The sequence below is a fragment of the Anguilla anguilla genome, chromosome 4, assembly GCF_013347855.1.
Source record: "Anguilla anguilla isolate fAngAng1 chromosome 4, fAngAng1.pri, whole genome shotgun sequence".
NCBI classification, from domain to species: Eukaryota; Metazoa; Chordata; class Actinopteri; order Anguilliformes; family Anguillidae; genus Anguilla; species Anguilla anguilla.
Genome location: NC_049204.1, coordinates 3,435,135 through 3,458,832, shown reverse-complemented (window position 1 = coordinate 3,458,832; position 23,698 = coordinate 3,435,135). Strand labels below are relative to the sequence as shown.

The 23,698-nt window shown below is 50.2% G+C and overlaps 1 protein-coding gene across 2 annotated transcripts in view; it reads right to left on the bottom strand.

Annotated features, from left to right (window-relative positions):
• kdm4b (lysine (K)-specific demethylase 4B) overlaps positions 1 to 23,698 on the bottom strand; it is a 77,336-nt gene that overhangs the window by 19,921 nt on the left and 33,717 nt on the right. The window contains exons 6-14 of one of the 2 annotated variants that reach the window (XM_035415558.1): positions 23,048 to 23,097; positions 19,813 to 19,916; positions 16,447 to 16,584; positions 8,062 to 8,258; positions 5,648 to 5,874; positions 4,722 to 5,080; positions 2,715 to 2,844; positions 1,136 to 1,293; positions 322 to 526 (exon numbers count right to left, since the gene is read on the bottom strand). In XM_035415558.1, the coding sequence (XP_035271449.1) occupies positions 322 to 526; positions 1,136 to 1,293; positions 2,715 to 2,844; positions 4,722 to 5,080; positions 5,648 to 5,874; positions 8,062 to 8,258; positions 16,447 to 16,584; positions 19,813 to 19,916; positions 23,048 to 23,097 (1,568 nt within the window). The remainder of the gene's footprint in view (positions 1 to 321; positions 527 to 1,135; positions 1,294 to 2,714; positions 2,845 to 4,721; positions 5,081 to 5,647; positions 5,875 to 8,061; positions 8,259 to 16,446; positions 16,585 to 19,812; positions 19,917 to 23,047; positions 23,098 to 23,698) is intronic. The other variant, XM_035415559.1, reaches the window with a different exon arrangement.

Genomic DNA, 23,698 nt, shown 5'->3' with positions numbered 1-23,698 from the left:
TTTTTCCCCTAGAAAAGTAAATTGTGTGAAACGTTTTGATTGGCATTCTGATCCTTTATAAACCCCCAGCACCCCCCCCCCCCGGCACCGCCCCCCCCCCCAGCCCCATCAGACCTCTCAGCAGGTTATTTGCGGTGGGAATTTGGCGGTTATTGCTCTCTCAAATTAACTGGGCTGTTACTTCTGCGCGTAAAACCGTGAAACGGAGGAGAAAAAACTACAGCTACGAGGAGAGAGAAGAGGAGGAAGAGGAGGAGGAGGGGAGGTCTGGAGAGGGAGCGGAGGGCGGAGCTCGGAGCTCGGGGGTCAGGGGTGACTCACTGGCGTGGACCTGCAGGCTGCAGCTGGGGCAGGCGAGGAGCACGCTGGTGCCGTCGTCCCCGATGTGGGAGTTGGAGGCGGGGGGCTCGGTGTTCTCCGCGCCCGAGCTGAAGCACATCTCCGGGACGAGGGGGCGGGTGCGACTGCCGCAGCGGGACGCGGGGCTGAAGGGTGGGTCCGCCGGGAGGGAGGGGTCTCTCTGGGGCTGCGGGGGGGACGGGAAAGGAGACAGGAAGCTCAGAGAGAGGAACGACCATCAGGAACAAAGGGAACTTTCAAAGTGACATGAAAATGTGCAGGGTACAAAGAAGAGAGTGCAGGTACCTGTGTGTAGGTGTGTACAGGTGTATATACCTGTGTAGGTGTGTGTACAGGTGTGTGTACCTGTGTGTAGGTGTGTGTATATACCTGTGTACAAGTGTGCATAGGTGTATATACCTCTGTATAGGTGTGTGTAGGTGTGTGTGTACCTGTGTACAGGTGTATATACCTGTGTGTAGGTGCGTGTTTACCGGTGTACAGGTGTGTGTGTATACCTGTGTACAGATGTGTCTATAGGTGTGTGTACCTGTGTGTAGGTGTGTGTGTACCTGTGTACAGGTGTGTGTGTGTACCTGTGTACAGGTGTGTGTATATACCTGTGTGTAGGTGTGTGTATAGGTGTGTGTGTACCTGTGTATAGGTGTGTGTGTATATACCTGTGTGTAGGTGTGTGTAGGTGTGTACAGGTGTATATACCTGTGTGTAGGTGTGTGTGTGGTTAGGTGTGTGTGTACCTGTGTGTAGGTGTGTACAGGTGTGTATGTGTGTGTACCTGTGTATAGGGGCAGAACAGGGTGCAGATGGCGCAGTGCGGCTCCATGGGCGCGACGGCCGCGTTGAAGCGGCGCTCTGCCAGGAAGTTGGGCGAGCGGTTCTGCCACAGGTGGCACTCCGCCGTCTGCTTCACCTCGTCTTCCATATCGCCCTCTGCTGGCAGGGAGGAGTACAGCGCTCAGGAGGGACAGCGCAATCAGCCAGTCAATCTCTCAACTCTTTCTCTCTCTCTCCCCCCGCTCTCTCTCTCTCTCTCTCTCTCTCTCTCTCCCCCCCCCCCTCTCTCTACCCCCGCTCTCCCCCCCCCCCATCAGCACCCCTCTTTCTCTCCCAGCTCTTGGCCACCAGCAGGAAGGACAGGGCTAATAAGAACCCTGCCGCTGGCTCAAAGTGACTTTGAAAGCAGGTAATTTGGAGCCATGATCCCCAGATCAATAGGTGTCAGCCGCACCAGAATGGACGGGAAAAAAGGAAAAAACAGGGAGCGAGCGAGAGAGAGAGAGAGAGAAAAATGAAGAGATGAGAGGAAAAAAGGAGAGGTTTCAGAGACGGGACACAATGGAGGAGAGGAAAGAGAGAGAGAGAGAGAGAGAGAGAGAGAGAGAGAGACAGAGAGAGAGAGAGAGAGACAGAGAGAGAGAGAGAGAGAGAGAGAGACAGAGAGAGAGAGAGACAGAGAGAGAGAGAGCGAGCGAGCGAAAGAGAGTGCAGGAAAGAGAGAGAGAGCTGCCGCAAGCAACGGTTTCACAAAGAAAGAAAGAAGAAGGCTTTTAAATTAAAAAATTGCTTTTAAATATTCAGTGAACCCGAAGCCTGGGAGGGTCTATGGCTTTTTTTTTTTTTAGAAGGGAGGGATGACACACGTGGGGATGTAAGGAGGAAGGAATGGAGGAGTTTTCCGGATCATTCCGAGACGCAGGGTTCATTTTCACTGAGCTCCAGGGGGGGATCTACAGGGCCCTTCGGCTACACACAGATCTACCACGGGCAATGCAAGGAGGACAACACATTATATTAATATTACATATAAATAAAAACTACATTACAGGTGACAATGAAGGAGATCACATTAAAAACTACATTACAGGTGACAAGGAAGGACATCAAATGTAAAACTACATTACAGGTGACGAGGAAGGAGATCACATTAAAAACTACATTACAGGTGACAAGGAGGAAGGAGATCACATTAAAAACTACATTACAGGTGACGAGGAAGGAGATCACACTAAAAACTACATTACAGGTGACAATGAAGGAGATCACATTAAAAACTACATTACAGGTGACAAGGAAGGACATCAAATTTAAAACTACATTACAGGTGACGAGGACGGAGATCACATTAAAAACTACATTACAGGTGACAATGAAGGAGATCACATTAAAAACTACATTACAGGTGACGAGGACGGAGATCACATTAAAAACTACATTACAGGTGACGAGGAAGGACACCGAATTTAAAACTACCTTACAGGTGTTAAGGAAGAAAGAGTTCACACTAAAAACTATGTTACAGGTGAAGAGGAAGGAGATCACGTTATAAACTGCACTGCAGGTGAGGAGGAGCCCACCTTCATCGCTGGACGCTTCCTGTTTGACGATGGAGAGTGGGGAGCGCATGGGCGGCCGGCTGAAGGGATGGCGTCTGCTCTTCTTCACCTCCAGCCTCTTCTTCAGCTGGGAGTACGAGGAGGAGTTCGGCTGCGGGGGCAGAAACGCCATCGCCGTTAAATGGAGAACAGTCAAACGCACAGAGAGGCGTGCCATGCACACATGCACATACACACATACACACACACATACACCCAAACGCACATACACACACACACACACCCAAACGCACATACACACACACACAAATATACCCAAACACACACATATACCCAAACACACATACATACACACACACACATATACCCAAACACACATACATACACACACACACACATACACACACACACACACATATACCCAAACACACATACATACACACACACACATATACCCAAACACACATACATACACACACACACACATACACACACACACACACATATACCCAAACACACATACATACACACACACACATATACCCAAACACACATACATACACACACACACATATACCCAAACACACATGCACATGTGCACATACACACACGCGTGTACAAACACACACACACACACACACACACACACCCGCAAACGCACATACACACATGTATGTACACACATACACATACCCAAACACACATACACACATGCGTGTACAAACACACATACACACACACACACACACACACACACATATACCCAAACACACATACATACACAAACACACACACATACACCTAAACACATACACACACACACACACACATATACCCAAACACACATACATACACAAACACACACACATACACCCAAACACATACACACACACATGCGTGTACACACACACACACATATACCCAAACACACATACACACACACTCTCTTTCTCTCACACACACCCATGCACACACACTCTTTCACCCCTTCTGACACATGAACACACTCTTTCTCTCACACACACCCATGCACACTTTTTCTATCATACACAAACACACTCTTTCTCTCTCTCTCTCTCTCTCTCTCACACACACACACACTCTCTCTCTCATAAACACCCATGCACACTCTCTCTTTGACACACACACACACTCTCTCTTTCTTTATCTCTCTCTGACACACACACACACACACACACACACACACACACACTCTCTTTCTTTATCTCTCTCTCTGACACACACACACACGCACGCACACTCTCTTAATGGAGCCAGCATCAAGAGGAAGCAATCGACCGTGTGGGGCCACAGAAACGGCTGGACATGATTGCTCGGTTCAAAAGGCAGACAAGAAAATGAAGAGGTATGATGTGGTATTGATGTCCAAATTGCAATCTGGGCTGTATTGTGGAGGACAGAGAGCACGGAGGGATTGAGCAGAGGGTCCAGTCTTTGTGTGGCCTCTCTCATCGGGGTTAAGCCTTTGAAGAGCTGGTTCTTTTTCGGAATGTTTTTTTCAAAATCCTAAGTCAGTGTCCTGGAACTCTGTCGCTTTCAGTTGCCAGTGTTGATTGTGACATCAGCATTAGAATGCACAGTTAAGAACATTCCAATCACGTATTTGTGACATCACACCTCGAAGGGTTAAGATAATACAACAGGGCAACACGAGGAAGCTGGGATCTACAACACGGAAATCCTGTAAGAGGAGGAACGTTTTTATGACTATTCTCCATTTCGCTCCCACCTTCTCACAATTTGGATTGTGCAATTCACACGGGTTAAGAGTATCTGCTAAATGTAAGTGATGTATTGTCATGTTATTTTTGGAGTTGTTGTGTTATTAGTACATTATTATCAGTACTCTTTATGAGTACATATACAGTATATGTATGTGTATACATAGATGTATGCACATACACAACCACACTGTTCTGTCTGTTGTTTCACATGTTCCTTGCCATGCTTTGGCAATACAAATGTGAATATTTGCCAATAAAGCACTCAGTTTGAATTTGAATGTACCTGAATTCCTCTCTTCTCGGCTGCGCCCTCTGCTGGCAGCTCGGTGTCACTGCTCTCCTGGTCGGCGGCGCCGGGGTCGGGCTTGGGGTCGGGCTTGGGGCCGGGGTGGGCGGAGCTTGTGGCGAAGCGCTCGAAGGCCTCCTGGAAGGAGAGCTGGCCCTTGGGCAAGGCGCCCTTCTTCGGCCTGTGCGTGACGAAGAGCGTGGGGATGAGGCCGCCGTCGCCCTGCAGCGCCACCTCCCCCAGGGAGGCCGCCATGCTGCGCGCCAGCTCCTCCCTGCCGTCCGACGGCTTCTTCTTCTTCTTCTTTTTCTTCTTCTTCTCCCCGTCCGGCGTCTGCTCGCCCTGATCTTCGAGGGCTGGGTACCCACACACACAGAAAGGTTCGGAATTAGAGATGGAATTCATTCACGTGTTAACATACTCGTTAAAAGACCCCCCCCCCCCCCCACCCCACTTCCCCCAAATCTGTAACGCCCAATCATGTTCACGGTGCGCCACTCATCCCAAATCTCCGTGTGAATTCAGGAGGGCCGAAGACAGGGACGAGTTCTCCTCTGAAACACGTGATCTGGTGTGAACTGGCAGTGTTAAGTGCCAGCCAACCCCCTCTGCAGTGAGTCTGGAGTTTGTCACTCTGGGCTGGACCGTTTTTCTCCAGACAGACAGAGGCGTGCAGTTAGCCTCCCGCGCTAGGCTAGGAATGGGAGCGTGGGTTAGCATGCAAGGCCAGCGGCGGTGTTCCAGAATGTCCTACCCTCTGGTGTTCCAGAATGTCCTACCCTCTGCCGTTCCTTAATGTTCCCCCACTCCTGTTCCAGAATGTTCCCCCTCTGGTGTTCCGGAATGTCCCCCCCTCTGGCGTTCCGGAATGTCCCGCCCCCCCCCCGACGTTCCAGAACATTCCCCCGCTCGGCCTGCCTTACCCTCCACGCCCTTTCCTTCCGGGTCCATGTGCTCCATGTGCTCCATGGCCTCCAGAGCCCTCAGTGCCTCCTGCGCCATGCGCTCCGTCCGCTCCTGCCTCCTCTGCGCCTCCTTCTGCTCCACCTGCTGCTGGTACTCGGCCAGGTCCAGCTCAATGCCGTCGTCCATCAGGGCCTTCACCTCCTCCTGCTTCAGCCTCCGCAGCTGCTGCTTCTTCTGCAGGGCCCTGCGGCGGGAAACACACACACATACGTGTGCTTTTATATGAGTGTTATATTTACACACGCATACATACACACATATGTACACGCATACATACACACATACACACACACATGCATGTGCTTTTATGTGTGTGTTATATTTATACATGCATACATACACACGTGTGCTTTTATATACAGTATGTGTTATATTTACATGTGCATACATACATACATACATATGCTGCATACACACACACACAGGTCAGCAAGGAAGAAAATGCATCACACAGATAGATACACAGAGACACACAGACAGCCACACAAGTCAGCAGAGGCTGTGCCAGGCTCTGACAGACAGACAGACAGACAGAGTCAGACAGACAGACGGACGGATGGATGGACAGACACAGGGACAGCAGCGCAGGGAGGCGCTGTCTCTGTGGCTCAGCAGTTCGGCCACGTTAAACACAACCCAGCTGACCGATGGGACCGACAGAGCGAATGCCGAAAACAAAACAAAAAAAAGAGAGAGAGAGAGAGATAGAGAGGGGAGAGAGAGAGAGAGAGAGAGAGAGGGGAGGGAGGGAGAGAGAGACAGAGAGAGAGAGAGAGGGGAGGGAGGGAGAGAGTGATAGAGAGAGAGATAGAGAGGGGAGAGAGAGAGAGAGAGAGAGAGAGGGGAGGGAGGGAGAGAGAGATAGAGAGAGAGATAGAGAGGGGGGAGAGAGAGAGAAGCACAGCAAGCCTTGAGGCTTCTCAATAAAGCATTCTCTTATTGGAACACACTGCGCTGTCCATACAGCCTGCACAAAGCAGGAGGCCAGGCTGATTAATATAGACACTGTGTGTGTGTGTGTGTGTGTGTGTGTGTGTGTGTCTGTGTGTGTGCACGTGCGCATGCGTGTGCGTCCGTGTGTGTGTATGTTGTGTGTGTGCACGCGTGTGTGTCCGTGCATGTGTGTGTGTGCGTCTGTGTGTGCGTGTGCGTGCGTTGTGTGTGTGCATGCGTGTGTGTGTGTGTGTGTGTTTGCTTGTGTTGTGTGTGTGTTGTGTGTGTATGCGCGTGTGTATAGTAACAGCAGTAACACAGCGAGGGTATTAACACAGAGCATTATAACACAGCAATATGGACTGTAATTAACACAGAAACACAACAACTGAGCAATTAGCAGTGTTTGAGCATTATTATCAAAGGATACGGATGTAGTTAGGTGTCGGAGTGTTATTAACAGTGTATAAAGGTTATTAACAACATGCGTTATTATCACCATACAAAACTGTTGTTTACACGTTTTGTTGGGAGTGTTATTAAGAGTGCATAGATTCTCTTAACAGTGTTTTAGTTATTTATACAGTCTACAAATTTAAGTGTGTTATTTACACAGCATAAACACGTAATTAGTAGTGTAATTAGTAATAGTGAATGTTATTAACAGGTCACAAGCATTATTAAGTTTGTGACTGTTAATAACAGTTTTTTTAGTTATATATCGAGAGTATGAGTGTTATTAACATTTTATAAGAGTTAATAACAGAGTGTATCAGTTATTTAGATAGTATATGAGTGTTAACAACAAAGTGCATTAGTTAGACAATGTGAGTGTTATTAAAAGTGTATGAGTGTTAATAGCAATGTATTAGTTATGCAGACAGAGTATGAGTGCTATGAATAGCATATAAGTGTTAATAACAGAGTGCATTACTAATGTACACAGCGTATGAGTGTTATAAAGAGTGTATGAGTGTTCATAACAGAGTGTATTAGTTATGCAGACAGCATATGAGTGTTATGAATAGCGTATAAGTGTTAATAACAGAGTGCATTACTAATGTACACAGCGTATGAGTGTTATAAAGAGTGTATGAGTGTTCATAACGGAATGTATGAGTTATGCAGACAGCGTATGAGTGTTATAAAGTGTGTATGAGTGTTCATAACGGAGTGTATTAGTTACATACACAGTGTGAGTGTTATTAATAGCATACGAGTGTTATTGAGAGTGCATGTTTTCGGTGCTAGCAGGTACAGGCGCAGACGCAGACGCAGACGCAGACGCAGACGCAGGCGCAGACGCAGGCGCAGACGCAGGCGCAGACGCAGGCGCAGCGCAGGCGCAGACGCAGACGCAGGCGCAGACGCAGACGCAGGCGCAGACGCAGGCGCAGACGCAGACGCAGGCGCAGGCGCAGGCGCAGACGCAGCTCACCTCTGCAGCAGCCGGTCCTTGTAGGTGACGCGTGTCTCCCTCCAGAGCTCCAGCTCGGGGCTGGAGAGGATTGTGGGCCGCTGGTGGTCCAGCACGGTCACGTCCTTGCCCTGCTTCCACAGCTCGTAGCGGTCCGGCTGCAGGCAGCGCACGAACACGTCCATGGAGATCTTCACCATGTCCTTACGGCACGTGCACTGCGGGGGGGGGGGGGGGGGGGGGGGACAAGCGGAGGGGTCAGGGACCGGATAAACATGCACCGCACGAACAAGATCTTCCCCATGTCCACTGCGGGGGACACAGGCAGTGAGGTCAGAGAGCAGATAAACACACAGCACCAACGTGTCCATGAAGATCTTCACCGTGTCCACTGGGGGGGACACTCGTACTTGTACTAGGGGGCAGCTTGTATAGCCCCCTAGTTTGACTTAGCATAGGCTAGGTCAGAGTAATGTTCAGTGTGTGAACTGGACTTTGTGTGTTCTTGGCTATGAGTAACTGTTACATAATGAGTCTTGTACCTTATCGGACCAGTGTTCTATAGTTGTTACAATGACCTTTGGTATGCACTTTTGTACGTCGCTTTTGATAAAAGCGTCTGCAAAATAAATGTAACATAAATGTAATGAGACACAGGTGGAGGGGTCAGGGACCTGGTCCAAAGGACCAAGGCGTGAGACACGGTCAGTTCACGGAGAGGAGGTAATGTTGAACAAAAGCTCAGGCCAAAAAAATAAACTAAAAAAAACTGGAACCAGCAGGAGATTCAAGACTTCAGTAAATGTTTGTCAGGCTCATAATCACCCGGTATACTAATGGGGGACTGTTATACCGCTCATTACGGTCAGGCAAAGTGCTGTGTACCTCAGGGGTCGTGGGTTTGAATCCCAGATGGGGCACTGCCACTGTTCCTTTAAGGAAAGTTGCTTACGCTGAACTGCGACAGTGAAATATCCAGGCAAATAAATGGACGACGGGTAAAAATGCGAGCTGGGTAAGGGAGCCTGTCGATGTAAATAATGTCGATAATTCTCAGACCGTGAGAGAACATACAGAGTGCATCAGAACGTGCCTGCACTGAAATCACGCAGACAGAGATCTTATCTTCAAAACAAGGCGCTGATGTGTGAATAAATAAGTCCAGCCGCCGTGGAGCTCGCCAGTTTAGACCAGAATATAACCGCGAGGCAGGAGAACCAGCGTCCCCCCCCCCCCCCCCCCCCCCCCCCCGAAATCAGACCTGTTTTAATCAGCCACTTACAGCAAACCTGACAAGGTAAAACAAACAGTGGGGCTCGCTAAGGAATGATGCACTAAAAACACACATGCATGCACACACACAGACACGCTCACATGCACACACACACACACACACACAGACACACACAAACACAAACAGACACACTCACACACACACACACACACACAAACAGACACGCTCACACACACACACACAGACACGCTCACACACACAAACAGACACGCTCACACAGACACTCTCAAACGCAGACACACACACGCACACACACCCTGAAACATGTCAATAACCCACATAACCTAATTCTAAATTAAACAATTAAACCCAATGTGGTAAGACAAATGCGCATTTCAGGGATGCACACCCTCGAACCCAAACCACCTGCTCTGCCCCAGACTCAGGGCTGTACCCTACACACACACGCTCTACAACTGCACCTCCCATCAACGGATCCACCTCAAAAAAACATCTCATCACAGTCGGATAACGGAAAAAATAATAAGAGTAGTAGTATTGTCACCAGGAAGCTGAAAATGAAGAACGGAGCACGTGCGTGCGTACACGGCGGCATTACCACGGTAACGACCGGCGCGTCAGGTGACAGGTGATCTGGACCGCGGGCGAATCAGGACCCCGCACACTCCCGCGGTTTCATTAAGGACGGCGTGTTTCAGAAACGCAGGCCGAACCGACCAGACTAACGGAGGATGGGGGGGCGGGGGGGGGGGGTGTGACTGGAGGGTGTGGAGGAAGGGGGGGGGGGGGGCAGAGGGGGGCGGGGGGGGGGGGAGGCGGGGATGAAAATAAAACTAATTTTCTCTGCGCCCCGGACGGTGTATAACATCCCTCCTTTATTTACTCGACAGCGCTGAGAGCCTTGTGTTCAATTACAGAGAACATTCTTCAGCCATCGGCGGAGACAGGCCGGAGAGAAGCCAGACTGGGGGGGGGGGGGGGGGGCTACGAGGGGGTAATAACCAGCACAACAAGGCCCTCCCCCTTTCCACCCCCACCCCCCCCACAAAGCAATATCCTCCCCCCCCCCCCATCTCACCGCAGCACCTCCAGGACGGATGAGACCGTTCCGTACGACTGTTCAGCTTCTTTTTGTTTTATCCCCAAACGGAACGGAAATGAAGAAGTCTGAAAACACGAGACGGACCGAGAGACGAAAGATTCGAGGACCCCCTAAAAATAAAATATCCCCCTCCGAAAAGCTCTGCACTCAAACGGGTACATACCCAGCCCTCGTGTGCACAGAAATAGGCTCCAATAGGAAGCGTTGAGGAGCAGTGACACACAAAACGAGGGAAGATGGGGGGGGGGGGGGAGGTTGGGGGGGTAAATCGCGTTTCCCTCCCTGACCTTCTACATTCTCCGGGTGGGGGATAATAATAATCAGCTATGCAGCGGATACTTTCATTTGACAAAAATAATTTCAGGACAATGACTCAAACCCCCCCCCCCCCCTCGGCCCCTGAGTCAATGAGGCCTGCTGGCTCCCCCCCACCCCTGCACGGTCACTGGGGGTGTAATGGCCGGGCTCACATTAAACTAAACTCCCAGGGCTCCTCGCCCATAAAACAAAGACAGGCTGGGAGAGCAAAGGACTGATGCTGCCTCCCAGAGCTGTACAGCAACAGTCTATTCATTATTTTATTTTTAAAATCCTCTTAATACTTCCACAGAGAGAAACTGGGGCTACGATGGCCAGCAATGTGGCATTGTGGATAGGGGCTTGTAAAGCAGGAGTTGCAGGTTCAATTCCCCTATACTCTTAATACTTCCACAGAGAGAAACTGGGGGGCTATGATGGCCAGCAATGTGGCATTGTGGTTAGGGGTTGGTAACGCAGGAGTTGCAGGTTCAATTCCCCTATACTTTTAATACTTCCACAGAGAGAAACTGGGGGGCTATGATGGCCAGCAATGTGGCATTGTGGTTAGGGGCTGGTAACGCAGGAGTTGCAGGTTCAATTCCCCTATACTCTTAATACTTCCACAGAGAGAAACTGGGGGGCTATGATGGCCAGCAACGTGGCATTGTGGATAGGGGCTTGTAAAGCAGGAGTTGCAGGTTCAATTCCCCTATACTCTTAATACTTCCACAGAGAGAAACTGGGGCTATGATGGCCCCAGCAACGTGGCATCGTGGGTCGGGGCTGGTAATGCAGGAGTTGCAGGTTCAATTCCCCTACAGCGGAGGCACAGCCATTGTACAGTCGAGCACAGCGGCTATCCTGAATTTCCGCTGCTATGAATCCAGTTGTACAAACGGGTTGTGTGTTTAAAACATACGAATGTGTAAAATCTAAATGTGGGAATGGTAAGACTGGAATCCAGATGAAGCTGTTGTGTACACTAGGCTAAGGCGGTCATACTACGGTAGAGCACTGAAGTGTGACAACTCTGACTACGAGGCACCCAAGCGAGCTTTCACCCAAAAACAAATCCTCCAGCCCTCATCAAACACTTAAAAGTTCAAAAGTGGAAAAACTAGGGCTGATAAAAGTTCAGGGAAAAGTGGAACCTCCTTTCACAACTGCAGGACAATGCATTTTCTCCCCCCCCCCCCCTTTCCGTGGATGTAGGTCATCTTTTGTGTTGTCTTTTAAAATGATTCCACACACAAAAGAGGAACAAATGGGGAGGGAAGGATGGACCATGAAAGAGTGAACCTCCTGCAGAACAGAAATAAAAAAAGAAGAATAAAAAAAGAAAGAAAAAAAGAAGAAGAAAAAAAGAAAGAAAAAAAAACACAGCGAAAGAAGAGAAACCAGCGTTGAAAGAGTTGCTTTCAATTCATTTCACTCTCCATCTCAGAAATCAGGAATCAGGAACAGCCCGCAGAACGCCCCCTCCCCCCCCCTCCTGCTGATTGGCTGCTGCTGAAGCTAAGGAAGCATCTCAGAGACTGCAGGCCAAAAGGGGTCAGCCACTGCAGGTACTAAACCCAGGTTAAACCCAGGTAAGACCCAGGCTAAACCAGGAACCTGACGCACGGTCCCAACAGCACTTGTGCCAGCCCGGGCATCCTGGTCAAATTCTTTAAAAAGAAAGAAAGAAGATGTATTGGTCCACATCTTGTCCCCTGGTCACCGGGGCTATAGGGTCATTTGCATCCTGCGGTCTGTTATGTAGTGCACTTAGTGTGAAGTGTGCACTTAGGGGGGTATCTGCAGACCTGTTGCTAAGAGACCGGTGAAGAGCATGGTGGGGGTGGGGAGTGGGGGGGGGATGATTAAAGCGCGGTGATCGGACTGAAACGGCGCCCTCTGCAGGTGTCGTCTGGAGCCCCACGCAGGACCGTAAATCAGGGGGGAGAGAAACGCTTTAAAGTGTCGCGGAGTTCCCGCCCCCCTGCTCGGGGATTCCGTCGCCGCTGTTTTTCCAGGAAAAACGCAGCCGCGAATCTCACGAAAACCCCCCCCCCCCCCCCCCATACCACATGATTTACTGTGTGGGGAATCGGTCGGATTCAGATTATTTACTCAAAGCTGCTCGAATGTAATGCAGATTGGCGTTTTCGTACACGTTGATTTTTTTACCATTTACCTGAGACACCGAGAAGAGCCAGTGGAAAATGGGACTTCTTCGCCTCTTTTAATTTTGGTCTAAAATAACAACTTTTTTTTTGGCTGATTGCGCAGCATTTAAACTGTGAAACAAAACAAAAAACGACAAAAAAAGTGTTTTAAGTTATTGTGCATGAGAGCGTCTGCTGAATTAAAAAGATGTACTTAGAAAAATGTTTTTTCACTGAAGCGATGGCAGTACAAAAAAAATAAATAAAAATACATTTTCAACCATTTATTTTTTTTTGATTAACGATGAATGTATTGACTCTATTGTTGGACACATACGGTAGGCTTTGACAGCAGATTGACAGCCTGTTAAGGAGTGAGATCACAAGTATGTGATTAGAGGGTTCTAGAACGCTGACTCAGAATTCTGAAAAGCAGCATTCCAGAAAGCCTGCTCCTGAAATGGTTAAAGGCTCCTTTTTGTGATGCTCCTTTTAAAATTTTTTTTTTTTTTTTTTAAATTAATTTTAATTTTTAATATATTTTTTAAAATTAAAAATGGGGACAGTCTATTCAGGTGCAGGGGGGGTGGGGGTGTGTGGGCGGGGGGGGGTAGCAGAGAGAGCGGCTGATTTGTTGCCAGCTGCTCGTTTGAGACAGAAGTAAAGGCACAGAAGAAGGGACACGGCGAGGGACCCGGCGATGCCGAGCCGGTGAAATGGCCGGTGAAACGCGGCACGCCGCCGACGCCGTGCATTCTGGGTCGCCGCTGGAGAGCGAGCGGCACGCCGCCATCAAAACGCATTTGTGAGCAGCGGGGAGCAGCTGCCACTTCCACGCCGAAATCAATTCGGCGGCATCAAAGCTGCGAGGGACCCGGTGACATTTCCCACAAAGTGCTTTCTGGGAAAAAGGCAACTACAAAAAAAACAACAACAACAACAAAAAAAAATGAAATAAAATAACGACGGGAGCAGAACGCGGCCGGGGCGGCCGCTGGAGCAGCTGCTCCTCTCGGCTCAGCGAAACGCACCGAGCGTTTCAGTCCCAGCGTCCCGCTGCTGCCCCCCCCCCCCCCGAAATCGGGGAGGGGGGGGGCTCCACAAAGAGGCGAAGCCTCCCGCGGTTCCCAAATGCCAAACCCGAATCCTGCCGCTGACAGTGCAGGCACACACACAAAACGCGGGGGGAAGGGGGCGTGTTGTGTGGCTCATTTTTCAAGACGCTGTTCTAATGCAGGGGTGTCGCGTTAAGTCCTGTGGGGGGGGGGGGGGGTCTTACAGTGTCTGCAGCCACTTAACCCCGTAAGAACAAGGCGTGTGGATTCTTCAGCCAATCAATGAACTTGAATGAATGGCTGATGCTGAAAAACTGGTTTTGGTTTTCGAACCCGGACGGCACCGTCATCCACAGCGGCCTGTGGGGGGCACAGACTAGGGCGCAGCTCTGTCCCGTTTGGATGGGATCAGCAGCAGGTTGTCATGGGAACACACGGTAGCTTGGATCAGCAGCAGGTTGTCATGGAAACCCACGGTAGCCGGGATCAGCAGGTGGTTGTTATGGGAACACACGGTAGCCGGGATCAGCAGGTAGTTGTTATGGGAACACACAGTAGCCTGGATCAGCAGCAGGTTGTCATGGGAACACACGGTAGCCTGGATCAGCAGCAGGTTGTCATGGGAACACACGGTAGCCTGGATCAGCAGCAGGTTGTCATGGGAACACACGGTAGCCTGGATCAGCAGCAGGTTGTCATGGGAACACACGGTAGCCTGGATAAGCAGCAGGTTGTCATGGGAACGCACGGTAGCCGGGATCAGCAGGTGGTTGTCATGGGAACACACGGTAGCCTGGATCAGCAGGTGGTTGTTATGGGAACACACGGTAGCCGGGATCAGCAGGTGGTTGTCATGGGAACGCACGGTAGCCAGGATCAGCAGCAGGTTGAGAGAGGGAGCAGCACGTGGGCCCTTCCATGTCTGAGACACTCTGCCCCGGCCTGTCGACCCCACGACACGAACAGAGGCCATCGCAAACCAGTCCAAACCAGTCCAGACCGATTCATCTACATCAACATGAACCAGCACACAGAGGGGAGCTCCCCGCTGGCTGACTCTTACAAGCCTCTGAAGGGGGGGGGGGTTAGAGAGCAGGAAGAGGCATTAACAGATGGAGGGGGGGTCCATGGCCCTTCAGTTCTTTATAAGCAGCAGGCCACACAGAACTGAGGAGCTGGAGCAAGCTGGCAGATCATAAATCTAACAGGCAGCCGAGCAGAGAGATGGGGGGGGAGGTGGGGGGGGGCTAACGTTACACAGTGGAGTGCTCTTAAAGTATATAAACCCTGTCACGGAGAGAGGAAAAAAACCAGGAAGTAAAATAAAACAGAGAGGAACAGAAAGAGAGACAGAGAGAGAGAGAGGGATAGAAAGAGAGACAAAGATGAGAGGGATAGAGAGAGAGAGACAGAGACAGAGAGAGGAAGACAAAACAGACAAAAAAGACAAAAAAGACAAAGAGAAAGCCAGTACACTACACACTGGCGAAGATCGTTACTGCATTCAGTGATTATCAGAATGGATTATCACCCAGCTCTAAAGACAGGAGAGGAGGAGACAGAGATGCAATTCCTCCAATACCGCGAGAAATATACAAAATTAAAAATTAAAAAAAGAACATTTCAGTAAATTTTCTAAACTTCAAAACAACTTTTGTGCCCCTAAAATATGAGGAAAAGCTGCTAAAAATCCTTTCAAGAGAAAGACCAACAGCGCCCCCCACAGGACATTTCAGCCTGTGGTACCCACTCACAGAAGGGACAGTGAGTCCCCACCCAGCGATACAGCATAACTGCTACAGAGAACACAGAGAACTGGCACAAACTGTGGAAACGCTGCATTTATAAACTCAGTTTGATGAATAATGCAGTATTTTGCAACAATTCCTCCTTTCGGGATAATAAATGCGATACGTGACGAACGTAATATTAACACGAAACATGAAACAAAAACGAATAAATAATTAGTAGTTGTGTTCAACTAGTAATGATTATTATACCTTACTATCTGTATTAGGTCATAACTACATAACAGAGTAGTCTAATGCATCTTACTGAGATACATCATTAGACTACTCACTCGATCCGGCTCAACTCTCCCCTTCAACTGGCAACCATCGCCACCATTGCCACACAGAACACAATAACTCCCACCGAAAAGACAAACCACGGGCAGAAGTGCCTGCCTGCGTGATGCCGCGTGTATGAGCATGTATCTGCATGTCTGTGTGTGTGTGTGCGCTTGCAGGTGTGTGTGCGTGCGTGTACCTGTGTGTACCTGTGTGTGTGTGTACGGGTATGTGTGTGTGTGTGTGTGTGTGTGTGTGAACAGCGGCCTCAGTGTAGCGGACCTGTGTGTGTGTGCGCGTACGGGTGTGTGTGTGCAGGTGTGTGTGCGTGCGTGTGTGTGTGTGTGTGTGTGTGTGTGTGTGTGAACAGCGGCCTCAGTGTAGCGGACCTGTGCGTGTGTGTGCGTACGGGTGTGTGTGTGTACGGGTATGTGTGTGTGTGTGTGTGTGTGTGAACAGCGGCCTCAGCGCAGCAGACCTGTGTGGCCATCTTGCCGTAGTCGATCCAGCGGAGCGTGGCGAAGTTGGTGGACTCGGCGCAGTTGAAGCCGTGGTTGAAGCCGGCGTGGTAACCGTACGGAAACGTGATCATGAACTCGCCCTCCTCCTGAGTGATCTGCACAGAGAGAGAGAGAGAGAGGGAGAGAGGAGTCAGCAACAGAGAGAGATTAACCTGAAAAACCATCACAGAGCCAAAAGGACGACCTTCATTCTCAGGTCATATTCAAAGCTACCTGCATGTACGCTAGGCTATTTAGCAGAAACTCAAGTCCAGAGGAAAACCCACACATACAGCTTATATCCTTTACACACACTACATTCATACGGCTGCGTATTTAACTCAAACAGTTCAGGTGTAAGCTCAAGGGTACAACAGCAGTGCCCCCACCTGGGAATCGCACTGGCAACCTCCGCAAGTTACCAGCCTGAAGCTGGCCTGTGATTCAGGAAGCACAGTCTAAAGCAGCGGAAAGTTCCAGAAATTAAAGCTCCTTTAACGGGGGTAACGAGTGTGTGTGTGTGTGTGTGTGCGTGCGTGTGTGCGTGTGTGTGTGTGTGTGTGTGTGTGCGTATGTGTGTGTGCGTGTGTGTGTGTGCGTGTCCTGATTTAAAGGTCGCCGGCGTGTTTGTGCGCGTGCCAGCGGTGACCTTGGACCGACGCTCTCCCACTCCTCCCCAGCAGCTGAGGCTGAGCAGCTGGGGGCTTGCGTAGCGTTTTGGGCAGGAGACCCCCCCCCCCCCCCCGGGGAGCCGGCCTACGTGCTGCTGGAAGTGCGCTGTGTTGGCCCAGGAGGGGACAGAGCCCTCCCTCCGGACAGAATCAAAAAAATAAATACATTTATATATTTTAAAAAGCCCTCCAAATACACCGCTGAATCAGATGGTGTTTTTTTGAGATGAGACATTAAACTGAGTTCCTAACTCTCTGATCGTTAAAGAAGAATAGGAGGTGGGGGGGGGGGGGGGGGGGGGGGGGTGTTCCCCAGTGTCCTGCAAAATTCAAACCCTGAATCTCTCAACTGGCCACCGTAAGCATCCCGAGTTTAAATAATGTCTCAGTAAAGGCCTCTATAAAAGCCCTATATATTCTGAAGCAATGCAGGTTAAGTAGCTTGCTCAAGGGTACAACGGCAGTGTCCCACCCGGGAATCGAACCTGGGACCTTTGGGTTCAGTGTCCTACCCGGGAATCGAACCTGGGACCTTTGGGCTCAGTGTCCCACCCGGGAATTAAACCTGTGAACCTTTTTCTGCTCCCAGCAGAAAACTTCCTTTTAACTTCCTGCGTCTGACTTCCTGTCCTTCACAGTCGGAAGCCCCTCCCCCCTCCCGCTCTGAGAGCACGCTCATGAGTTTGACAAAGCGGAAGAAGCAGAACAGCCGACTTTTAACAAAGTCAAGAGAAGCGAAGACCATGACTCTGGGGGAAAAAAAAAAAGTTCACCACAATTCTCGAACCCGTTTCATTCCGTATGGGTGTCCTGAGGAACCCTTGCCATAAATGTGAGGACGAAGAGGGAGGGAGGGAGGGAAGGAGGGAGGAAAGAAAGAGAAAGAAAAAAAAAAGCCAGGGCTGCCAAAACATTGTGCCAGCCAATGAGCAGCTTTCTTTGTCCTGCTTAGACCGATGTTTATTTCCTGTAATCCTGCATTCTTTAGTACTGAGTGCTGAAGGGGGTTCAATTCGCACAAATTAGAATTAGCCGCGGGAAGAAAGGGAAAAGGAAAGCTCGGAAGATTCATTCGGAGTGGAAACGGAAATGAAACACGACCCACAGAGTCCTCTTGACTCGGTCTTAAACACGGACTGCAGGAGGCCAAACAGGGCGGAGGCCGGCCAGCGCCCCGCACATCACTAGAGCTGTAAATCACAACTAACACCGCAGTTTACTGAGGGAAACTCACCTCCGCAACTCAACACGTTTGAGTGCGGGTGTGTGTGTATGTGCGTGTGTGGGTGTGTGTACGGGTGCGTGGGTACGTGTGTGTGTGTGTGTGTGTGGGTATGTGCGTGCGTGTGTGTGTGTGTGTGGGTATGTGCGTGCGTGTGTGTGTGTGTGTGTGTGTGTGTGCATGCATGTGTGCTCGCTCACCCTCCCAAACGCATTTCGGAATTCTGCTCCTAACCAGATCCCTGGCCCTTTCCAAACGGTTAGCTTCACCGTGGTCGACAAACGGACACACCGCCCCAACCCCTCCCCCCTCGCCCCCCACTTTCTTTCACAGGACCATCTCCCAATTAAAGACCCGCTCCAGTCAATGTCCAGAATTGTACATTTTGAAATGTGAAAACCTCCAAGCAAAAAAAATTTTTTTTAATACATTTTTTAAATAACATGAACGGCTCACGGTCAGGTTTTTAACAGAAACTTTCAGCGGGCAGTTTGAAACGGACGCCCCCTCACGGGCCGCACGCGCTGCCCCTCGGTCGCCGTCCGCGACGCGGACGATGCAGACGCGGCGTTTCGGGCGTTCACAAAGGAGCCGCGCCCTCACACCTGCCGACCGCGCCCTTTAGCGAACGGAGGAGCCGAGTGGGCGGGGCCAGAGAGGCTCGGACCCGAGGCGGGGTCACCTGAGGGGAGACGCTCTCGCGCCCGGCTCCTCAAAGCCAATCGTAAGCCGGCTCAACACGGAGCCCGCCGCCGCCGCCGCCGCCGCTAACATCCACGGCATTTACAAATACTCTCTAATTAGCAGATGAGAGCGAGATTGTGGAACAAAAAAAAAATAAACCCAAGTCCGCCATTGACTGCCTTCAGGGCGACGGCAGCAGAGGGGCTCGTTAATAACGAGATAAGTGACCTTCACAACCGTTCACAACAAACGTGATGAAGCGCTGGGGCGGACGTCTCAGTCAGAGATAAATGACACGGGAGTTAAACTCAGAGATCGCTTCATCCGCGGTTCAGACGCAGCAATGCGCGTCAGGTCTGAATTTGCCTCCTCTTCCTCATCTTCATCTACATACCGATTCCTGCTTGTGCACGTTGGCTCCACCCAATCCCGCCAAACACACACACACACACACACACACACACACACATGCACACACACACACACATGCACACACACACACACACATGCACAAGCATAAACACACCTGTGAATAAGAGCTCCAGCTGAACGGCTGGATGTAGGTGCAGTTAGGAGGTGCAGTTGGGAGGTGCAGAGGGATGTGCAGTTGGGAGGTGCAGTGGGTGGTTCAGTGGGAGGTGCAGGGGAGGTGCTGTGGGAGGTGCAGTGGGGAGGAGCAGAGGGAGGTGCAGAGGGAGGTACAGTGGGAGGTACAGCGGGCGGTACAGGGGGAGGTGCAGAGGGAGGTGCAGTGGGAGTGTACGTACCCTGTCGAAGGGGATGCTGTACTTCTTCAGTATGGAGGGCGAGATCAGGGTCATCTTGTGTCTGAGGAAAGCGTCACAGCCCTGGGAGCTGCCCGGGAAGAACCCTGCGAATGAGAGAGAACCCGCCAGGGCGTCAGCGAGAGAACCTAGAACCTAGAACCCAACCCAACAGGGCGCCAGCAAGAGAACCTAGAACCTAACCCGACAGGGCGTCAGTGAGAGAACATAGAACCTAACCCAACAGGGCGTCAGTGAGAGAACATAGAACCTAACCCGCCAGGGCGTCAGCGAGAGAACCTAGAACCTAGAACCTAACCCAACAGGGCGTCAGTGAGAGAACCTAGAACCTAGAACCCAACCCACCAGGCCATCAGCAAGAGAACCTAGAACCCAACCCAACAGGGCATCAGCGAGAGAACCTAGAACCTAACCTGCCAGGGCATCAGCAAGAGAACATAGAACCCTACCCACCAGGGTGTCAGCGAGAGAACCTAGAACCTAACCCACCAGGGCATCAGCAGCAGAACCCACAAATGCTCAGGCCCTGGTTGGGTATCCTCCAACCCCACCACCCCTAGATTATATAAGAACACACGGAACATATAGAATTTATTACATAAGAACACACAGGAATAACATCAGAGTCATATCAGATTAGTGCGAAATTAAATTCCATCCACAAAGAGACAGGTCCACCACGATGAGGTGCTAGCACACCGTTAGCACTGGCGTTTTAAATAAAGTTTCAAGTTTGAATATGACGAGGCCTTGAGGGAGCGGTTGGGCCTACAGGTGATTCGTTAACGGGCTTTCAACGGCGTTTTATAAAACGACGGGGATTACGGCGCAAATCGGCCAAGATTTCATATAATTACCACAGTGAGGAAGCCCACTCAAATCAGCACTTAAGAACGAAATGTATGAATCACAGGCTTCGCACAAAAGAACACGTCAAGCCAGGAGCCGGCGAAGGGAAGCAGACCGCTGGGATAAACGGCCGCCATTCACAAAGCCACTTCCGTCCCAGCAGCCCGCTCAAACTATACTTTACTCTCTCTCTCTCTCTCTCTTCACCTTCCCTCTTTCTTTTTTAAACATCCGACTCCGCTCGAGGAAAAGAAAGAAAGCTTCTCCCGTCTCCATGTTTTTTTTTGTCAACGGTTGTCAAGGTTCTCGCCCAATCGGAACGCGAGCTCACAGCTCCGCCCTTCTCCCAAACCAATCAGCCGCGAGCCCCCGGGGACAGCGGCTCGCCCTCGTCGACCCTAAACTACGCCGCGGAAATGATGCAGATTATTCTACCGTTCCTTCTTATTCCAGCGCTACGGGGCTGTTCGCCTAAAAGACTTCGCTCCGCAACGCTGGTACGGTGCTGATGAAGGAGAAAAATGTGCTAAGCAGCATCTCTCTCTCTCTGCCTCTCTCTCTCTCTCTCTCTCTCTCTCTCCCTCTCTCTGCCTCTCTCTGCCTCCCTGTCCCTCTCTCTCTCTCTCTCTCTGCCTCTCTCTCTGACTGTCTCTCTCTCTCTCTCTCTCTCTCTCCCTCCCTCTCTCTCTCTGGTGAAATGGGGCTAGGTTATTAATTCATTTTTTTTTTTTTTTTTAAAGCAACACAGGAACCATGAAACGTTTGCTTCACAGCTCAATTTTTTGCATTTTGTTTTAAAATTTTTTGAAAAAGTTTCTCAAAAAATAAAAAATGAATGACTGAACGAACGAACGAACGAACGAACGAACGAACGAACGAACGAACGAACGAACGAACGAACGAACGAACGAACGAACGAACGAACGAACGAACGAACGAACGAACGAACGAACGAACGAACGAACGAACGAACGAACGAACGAACGAACGAACGAACGAACGAACGAACGAACGAACGAAAATTTTAAGCCGTAACCACAATGAGGTGACGGAGGTGAAAGAACAAAGCCAGCCGTGACAGGACAAGGCCAAGAATGACATCACACCGTCACCAAAACGAGATGCTTTAACAGAGGAGACGGACTCGGCTACAAGAGCTCCATTAGGCTGTGAGTGCGTGTCAGGAGCGGAAGAGAGGAATTGTGGGTAACGGTGTTCAGAGCAGATGCTTTGCAGTGCCGGGTCCCTGGCATACTTACGGTGCCAGCACTGACTTTCATCTTAAACATTTATCAATATCATAGCAGCACAAACGTGGAGGAGAAGCTTTTGTTCCCCCCCCCCCCCCCCGTTCTCAAAGGTAATTTTGTTTTTTTGTTTTTTTTCCCGCCCGTTTTGTTTTCCATTTGCGGCTGTTCTCCCCTCTTCCCTTCACTCCGGTTTGTCAATTTCAGCATCACGAGTTAATCTCTACTGATCAGAGAAGCAAGACGGGGAGAGAGAGAGAGAGAGAGGGGGAGAAAGATAGAGAGAGAGGAACATAAAGAGAGAGAGGCACAGAGAGGGAGCATAAAAGACAGCGCAGGGGTAGAGGGAGAGAGAGATGGCGAGGGGGACAGTCAGAAAGAGAGTGTGAACAAGAGACAGACAGGGAGAGATGAGAGAGAGAAAAAGAGAAGGAGAGAGAGAAAAAGAGAAGGAGAGAGAGAAAGAGAGAAGGAGAGAGCCTTCACGCGGCCGCAGTCCACTCCGCTTTAACGGGCTTTGTAAGCACTTTTCTTTCTTCTCTGCGAGGGATGTTTTCACACCAATCGATGGAGATATCGATGGGCCTGGAAACAGGCGTTCATTAAAGCAGCAGAGAAAAGCTTTACTGTAGAGCCCCACAAACAGAGCGGTTATTCAGTTACTTATCCACCACGCTCCCCAGCTGCCTCCCAAACTGTGTGTGTGTGTGTGTGTGTGAGAGAGTGTGTGAGTGTGTGTGTGTGTGTGTGAGAGTGTGTGTGCGTGCGTGTGTGTGTTATGGCTAGCCCACACCCATCATTGGCGATAACTGCCCTCAGACTGGGCCCCATAGCTGCTGGGAGAGGGGAGAGGGGAGGGGGCAGGGGGAGGGTGAGAGAGAAAGAGAATGAGAGAGAGAGAAAGAGTGAGAGAAGGAGACAGAGAGAGAGAGAGGGAGGGAAGCATCCTCTGGAGGAGTTAGCCACTGCACTCGGCCTCCTGAACCACAAACCGATAATAAACCAGCGCAGGGCCTTACACACTGTGGGGGGGGAGCCTGCACAGACGGGGGGGGCAATAACAGCGATTACAAGGAGAGACGTGAAAGAACCTGGAGAACAGAGGAGGGGCGAGCTCTTACCCTGGGCCAGCCTCTCCAACCTCTTCCCGTGCTCCGGGGGAATGGCATACCTGCAGAGAGAGAGAGAGAGAGAGAGAGAGAGAGACTTAAAACTAGTACTCAGCCTTTACATAGTACCACACCTAATTCACTGACCCTTTAGTTAGTACCAGACTTAAATCAGTACTGACCCTTTAGTTAGTACCAGACTTAAATCAGTACTGACCCTTTAGTTAGTACCAGACTTAAATTAGTACTGACCCTTTAGTTAGTACCAGACATAAATCAGTACTGACCCTTTAGTTAGTACCAGACTTAAATCAGTACTGACCCTTTTGTTAGCATCAGACTTAAATCAGTACTGACCCTTTAGTTAGTACCAGACTTAAATCAGTACTGACCCTTTTGTTAGCATCAGACTTAAATCAGTACTGACCCTTTAGTTAGTACCAGACTTAAATCAGTACTGACCCTTTAGTTAGTACCAGACATAAATCAGTACTGAACCTTCAGTTAGCACCAGCCTTAAGTCAGTACTGAGACTTCAGGAGGTACCAATACGTACAAGGCAGGCACTAAGACTTGAGCAGAAATCTAGATTCAAGTCAGCGACGACACGTGAGCAAGGACAGAAAAACTCCAGTCAGTGCTGAGATGTGAGCAGACAGTAAG